The 7379-nt window shown below is 37.6% G+C and overlaps 1 protein-coding gene across 1 annotated transcript; it reads left to right on the plus strand.

Moving 5' to 3' along the window:
* The first annotated feature begins 1656 nt into the window (after nucleotides 1-1656).
* Nucleotides 1657-5091, plus strand: LOC102204969 (interferon-induced very large GTPase 1-like). Its single transcript, XM_005755211.1, has one exon. The coding sequence runs from the start codon at nucleotides 1657-1659 to the stop codon at nucleotides 5089-5091; it is 3435 nt and encodes a 1144-aa protein (XP_005755268.1).
* The last annotated feature ends 2288 nt before the right edge of the window (nucleotides 5092-7379 follow it).

Consider the following 7379-nt stretch of genomic DNA (forward strand, 5'->3'; position numbering starts at 1 on the left):
TTTCTTGACCCAATGAGTATATTTTTTCCAGTCTCCATCAGAGTGGTTTCTGTGTAACAGTTTCATAATAGAGCCCTGATTCACTCACATATAGATTAAAATTAAACGCAAGACTGAATGAGTAGGTGCATTGTTTAGCCTTGAACTGTAAACATTTCCATATTTCAGCTGTTGTTTCGCTTCTCGTAGTCAAATCAGGTTTGTTTGTTTTGTTGTTTGTTTGGTTTTGTTTTGCAGGTGCCTTTAGTGTTGATGTGAGTGGAAGCAGGGATAAGGTAAGAAATTTACAGTCTTGGGAATACATTCTTACCATTTTTTCCAATTAGTGAAAGTAATTTATTTTTATGTCAGAATGTGAATAGAACTGAAGAGAGCAACAGCCAACACACTCAGAGAGAAACAGGAAAACTATTCAGAAGACTCAACCTTCAGGAAAAACATCAGCAGAAGATGTCACCAGCAGACTTTTGTCAAATAGGACCTCCTATGAAACAGGGTCAGGACACACCTGAGGAAAATTTAGCTCATACTTTTCTTCAGAAATTGATGATATTAGACTACAGAGTCAGATATACTGAGAACTATTGTAAGTTGAGCTGTTCAAAATCTGTTCAAGTGCCTGACAGTGATGACACATATGAGCTGTATAGCAACAATGCAGTGTCTGAGACACCAGCACAGTCCCATCTTCATCCAATGGATGTTCAGATGGCAGTATTTCACTGCTCAGACAACTTCTTGAAGCAGACCCTGGTTACAAAGCTTTCACAGTGTCAGTACGCCTTACCTTTGCTTGTCCCTGACCCAGTAACAATGGACATTGTATGTCCTCTGTGGACATTTAGGCAGATAACAAAAACATGGAAGAAAACTCACATCAAGGATAATTCACATGCCATCGCCATGAAGACAATGCCAATCTACAAAGCTGAGACGCCCATGGTGTTATTCTTTCGCCTTGATTCACTTCCAGTGTCCAAATCTGAGGTCATTAGTAATTTGATCAATACAAATACAAAAACTTTCTTCCACAGGGACTGCCCAGGTAGCACCAAATCTCGCCTACTGATGGATGGTGTGGCAGAGATTGCCTGGTACTGTCCTGCTGGAACACCCAATGACTCCTTCACTGACTGCATTGCCTTTTGTAATCTTCATGGTGATGCTCTGTCATTTGAAAAACAGCGTGAGATACTGATTGAAAAATCATCAGTCACTGTTGTTCTTGTGTCAACTCTGGAAAAAGGCCAGAAAACTAACACAATCATTGAAGCCCTTTTCAAGTCACCAAAGCCTTTAATTATTCTCATTGCCGACATTGTTCTTGATGCAGTAGAGATGAAAAATAACAATTACAAAATGGGTCTGAAAGACAGAAACAAGCCAGAAGTTTCTGGAAAACTGAGAGGAATCATCAGAAAGATTTTAGATGAACCTCACACATCCTTCAAGCTTGAATCCGTGGCCGAGGTCCCTGGAGTCAGAGTGGATGAAGATGATGAAGCCTGTCAAAAAGGGAAATCTGCTGCAATGAAATTAGTTAATATGTTTCAAGGGATGAACATTTCAAAAATCAAAGAAAGATTTCTCCCCTGTCAATATCTGTGCCATGTGTGGTGTAAAATAAACAAAGAATTGCATCACCTTAAAGGAAACATGGAGCAGGAAAAAAGTGAGAAACAGCAGCAGCTGAAGCAAATAAGACAAAATCAATGCAAAGCTTCATGTAGTGAACTGATGAAGTCATTCACAGAAAGCCTCTTGTCTTTGCCATCAAAAGAGAAGGAGTACTTCCTGAAATGGACTCAGATCTTAATAGATGCCCTATCCCCAGATGAAATATCTTCAATTCGCCAAAGCTGTGATGAAAAGTGGACTGAAGTCTTGGCTCTGAAGAAGAAACACGACAAATCTGATCTGTTAGCAAGCAAACAAACAGAGCTTGAACAAATCTCCAAAAAACTGCAGTCTGCAACCTTTGGCCTGGAGCACATCTTTAGAGAAATGGGACAGATCTATGAAGCCCATAGAGCAGTACAAACACAGAATAAACTGACTTCCTGGTCTAAATATCCAAAGTTGGCTGCAGATCTGATGATTTCAGGACACCCAGTGGAGCTGATGGATGGTGATGCAGGTCATGTGCCTCTAACATGGATCTCCAGTCTTATAAAGAAACTGATTAAAAAACTAGGTGACCAGAGAGTTTTTGTGTTGTCAGTTTTGGGCCTACAAAGCAGTGGAAAATCAACAATGCTGAATGCCATGTTTGGATTGCAGTTTGCAGTGAGTGCAGGCAGGTGCACCAAAGGTGCCTTCATGCAGCTGGTCAAAGTGTCAGAGGAAATCAAGAAAGACTTCCAGTTTGACTATTTTCTAGTGGTGGACACTGAAGGACTAAAGGCAGGAACTGCTACTCTTCGTCATGACAATGAATTGGCAACATTTGTTGTTGGCCTGGGAAACTTGACACTGATCAACATCTTTGGTGAGACTCCAGCTGACATTCAAGATGTCCTGCAGATTGTTGTTCAGGCTTTCATGAGGATGAAGAAAGTTAAACTTTCTCCGAGTTGTGTGTTTGTTCATCAGAATGTGACAGATATCGCAGCTGCTGAGAAAACCATGGAAGGGAAAAGATGCCTGCAAGAAAAACTGGACCAGATGGCTCAGCTAGCTGGTATAGAGGAGCTGTGTGATGCTGAGTGCTTCAGTGACATCATTGACTTTGATGTGCAAAAAGATGTGAAATACTTTGCTCAGCTATGGGAGGGAAGTCCACCGATGGCTCCTCCAAATCCAGGCTACAGTGAGAGCATCCAAGAGCTGAAGAAAATCATCCTGTCAAAGGCTAAACAGTCCAATGGGATCACTCTCTCACATTTCAAAATCAAAATTCATGACTTGTGGAATGCCCTGATGAATGAACAATTTGTTTTCAGCTTCAAAAACACATTAGAAATTGCAGTTTACAGAAAACTTGAGGTCCAATATGGGAACTGGACCTGGGTCCTGAGGAGCAACATGTTGACGATTGAAAACCAGCTTCACACAAGAATTGAAAATGGAAACCTTAATAAGGTTGAGCACAGTGATCTATTTAATAAAATGAGCAACAAATATAAAGAAGTAGAAAAGGATATGACAAAGTACTTTGAGGATGACACAGAAAAAGAAATACTGGTTCAGTGGAGAGGCCGATTTGAAAACAAAATAAAGGAGTTCCAAGAGGAGCTGGTGAGAGGAGTGGAAAGAAAACTGGATGAAGTTATTCAGCAGAAGAAAGCTTGTAAAAAGCTGGATGAGAAGAAGCCAGAGTTTGAGAACGAGCTGTTGCAAAAGAGTAAAAAGCTTGCTCATCAGTTAAAGGACAAAGCAAAAGATGAAGTGGAACTTCAAAAACAGTTTAACTGTGTTTGGAGTGACTGGGTTAAAGAATTAACGACAGATACAAAACCCATTAAAGACATCAATCTGGAAGATGATCAGGCAAAAATCTTCAATGAGCTTGGTTTTGAATGGGCCCTTATAAATGAATCCAAAAGAAGTGGCAAATACAAAAAAATATCAGGGCTTGGTAAATACAATGATTATATATTCCAAAAAAAGCAGCAAAAGAAAACAGGACAGAAGATTTATCAAATGTTGACAGTTTTTGTAGATACAGCTAAAAATTACATTTTTGGATTTGGATTTCCAGACACTGAAATGATCAGATCCCTCATAAACAACACTGAAGAAAAGTCTCTTGATGCAGTCAAAAGCAATCCTGTAGCAACGAGAGGCTACAGTCCAACTTACTTACAAGAAGTAGCCAACAATGTTTTGAAAGCAGTGAAGGATTTTGAATCAGAAAATAAATGTACTTTTCAAAAGGAGTTCACAGTTGATCTCTCACTGTATGTATTTGACAGTGTGGGCAGTTTGCTTTCAAAGGCCCATAAAACATTCACATTGAACAATGATGCACACACTTACTTGGAGAGTAAAAAATCACAATACTACAACATTTTCAGAAGCTTCTGCAAAGGAAGCTCATCTGCTGTTGTGTTTGGAGAAATGATCTGTGGGAAACTGAGGGTTTCTATTGTTGAAGCAGTCTGTAACAAGACTGCTATTGATCTCGCTGGAGAGATGAGGTGCACTCTCCCAGCATTCAATGGGAACAGACTGAACTTAGAGAAACATTTGTTGACATCACTTGCAGAGAAAGAGGACTTTGATGCCTTTATCAACTACATCCGAAAACCAAGGAAGCAAGCTGAGGCTTTTATTGAAGAGAAAGTAAACACGTACATGTCCACAGAATCCAAAGACAAAGCCCTGAATATACTCAGGAAAAATGTGGAGGACAAGTATAAGTTTGTCTGTCAAGCTTTATTTGATGCAACAAATAAAGTCATAAAACAGAGAGGAGACATTGACATGTGGGTAGAGGAGTTTTCCTGTGTCCTAAAAGATAAACTGAATCTTGATGCCATCTTTTGCCAAAACTTTAGGGACATAAATAATTTTGACTTCCTTAAAGATGAGATTGAGAGAGGTATTGACTCCATCAAAGAGGAAATGAATCAGCTTTCCTTGGATAAAATGAAGGAATTCAGACTGAGACCTGATGAAATCCTCATTGATCAGCTGTGTAACTGCTGCTGGGAAACCTGCCCGTTCTGTGCAGCTGTTTGTACCAACACAATTAAAGATCACAGTCCTGAAGATCACAGCGTCCCCTTTCATCGATCTCAAGCAGTCAAAGGTTGGCACTACAGAAACACTGAGATAATGAGTGTGGAATTCTGCACAACAAAGGTTGCAAGTGATCGACGTTTTTACCCTTACTATGATTCAAAAGAATCCATTCCTTTCAAAAAGTACAGAACTGCTGGACCAAACTATGCCAACTGGAGCATTACTCCTGATGAGTCTAAACTGAAGTACTGGACATGGTTTTTGTGTCGATTTGAGAAAGAACTGGAAAAGTACTATGGTCTCAAATTCATGGAGTATGGTGAGATTCCCAGTGAGTGGAAAACACACACTAAAAAAGAGGCTATTCAAACTTTGCATGAAGCCTACAGCGCAAACTGTGAGTGAGTCAACACAGTGTCATTTTCTTTTTTTCATGTGGGTACTCATGAATCAGAATCATGAATTCAGAAGCATACTTTATTGAAATAAATGCTCACACAGGAAAGCCCACAGGACATTTTCAGAATGTTATGAGAAATAAAAACAAATATTTTAATTTAAATTTTAAATGACTGTGTTTCTGCACAGGATAAAATTTTTCATGAAGGAGAAGCAGAACACAATTTAATCTTTGTATTCACAGATGAAATTTCTACATGTTTTGATTATTTTAGATTTGATTAAATCACAATATGAAACATCTGAAGCTCATAATTGTGTTATGAGTTCACTGGGTGTCAGTTAAGTTTAAATTACATTTTATAGCATATAAAACACATTTTGTTGCTGCCAACTCAATAAGTTCATTTGAAATAAAATGAACATGTTCTGAATGTTTTAGTATGTGGATTGTCCAAACATGATAAAGAACATAACAGACACACACACAATATTATGTCTTGGTATTTGAACTTTGTCATACTAACTTAATTTTAATCAACATCACTTTTTGTTTCTTTCTTTATTAGTATTTCAATTTATTTTGCATGTTTGTCAGCTGCAAGATAAGGGGCTGCTGTCCATCCAGTCATTCAATCTGAACTCAGGAACTTAATCAAACCAGCAAATGAACATCATGGCAATGGATAAAATACAAAAATACTAAATTAAAGGGTGAGGGCGCAAATTCAGTAGTAAGATTAGTAAGATAATTTGCTCTCCCAAGAGAAAAAAATAGCTTACAACAAACAAAACTGACCCCGCAGATCCAGTCCTTAAATATAAAGTTTAAGCTTTGTGTTCTGTGATAAGAGTGACATAAGGGGTTATTGGACATCCTTAAAGGTGTCTAAGTTTTACCATCTTCTTTATCCAGATATACTGTACATCAGGTGGTCAGAAACATAGCAGTTAGGACTCAATATCTCTGATTGCTGCCACTTTTTACTTTTCCTATCTGTCATTAACACCGTTCATCGACAGCAGCACCAACATCCAGAAGCCATCAATCATTTGCCCTTTCTGGATTTGCAGGATATGCTGATGCTACATTGATCAGATACAGCAGTGTTTACTATGCAAATGTTTATGTGACTCTGCATGTATGTAAATGTGCCAGGAGGGGGCAATAAAAACTTCTTTTGTTACCTTGTACACAAATGCTACCATTACTAGCACTTGAAATCAATTGTGAATAAAGTACAGACTATGTAAGTTATGTTATTGTGGGGGGTGGAGGATGTGAAATACTATTATTTACTTCAACCACTCAGTAAAATAAAATATATTATGACTGGACTATATTTGTGTGCCAGGGTGCATTATCTAATCATGTCCTCACTGCAGTATGAACAGAATCATAAAAACAAACAAAAAAAACGAAGAACCCTACTTTGTCATTTGATTGAAGATCAACTGATCACTAAACAAGAAGATTTTGAAATATCTTTCATACGACTTCAACTAAAAAAAAAAATTGAAATCGGACCAAGATTATGTATGTTTTGTTTGGCTGTTACATCTTTGCCAATAACATGCTTGGCCTACAAAACATTAAAATAACATCAAATCGGGAAACTCATGTCTTTCTCCAACGACAATCAAGTGGACCCAAATAGCAAAACCCGTAATTGTCCACTTGGGAAAATAAACCTGTTGGGAATTTTTCTTGGCCGTCCGACAATAATTCTGATTGGTACAGTGCCGGACAGCACAAACAAACAAACAAAAAAAAGAAAGAAGTGGAGAGCTCCTTCAGTGACAAGCTACTGCACTACTGTATATTTCTTTGAGTCTGAGTATGTTAATTTTATAACTGTACAGTATTCTTTTTTTCTTATGTTATAAATTTTCCCTGTACATTCGCTTATTTTTTTATAAATAAATATATGTATGTATATATATTAGAGATGGCACGATAACACTTTTTTTATGTCCGATACCGATATCATAAACTTGGATATCTGCCGATACCGATATGAATCCGATATAGTGTTTTTTAATCAGCAAAAATGTTTTTTTAAATATCTTGCTGCATTTTATATAAGTTCATACTCCAGTTTAAAACAACAACTACAACTACTAAAGCTATTATGTTATACCTGTATGCAAAAAAATAATATTTCATAGTTCAGCAATACTGCTCAATCTAATAAACTTAAACCTACACCATCCTCCCTATTCTGGTATTTTAAAGAGTACTTAGCGTAAATATTAAGCAACCTAACTAATAGGGTTCCAACTCCCAGCAACAA

Source organism: Pundamilia nyererei, unplaced genomic scaffold (genome assembly GCF_000239375.1).
Source record: "Pundamilia nyererei isolate P.nyererei 1_Seehausen unplaced genomic scaffold, PunNye1.0 scaffold01072, whole genome shotgun sequence".
In the NCBI taxonomy this organism is placed as follows: domain Eukaryota; kingdom Metazoa; phylum Chordata; class Actinopteri; order Cichliformes; family Cichlidae; genus Pundamilia; species Pundamilia nyererei.

What these genes read in the sequence shown, in the direction of transcription:
- LOC102204969 (XM_005755211.1), top strand. Translation starts at nt 1,657, where the DNA reads ATGGAGCAGGAAAAAAGTGAGAAACAGCAGCAGCTGAAGCAAATAAGA.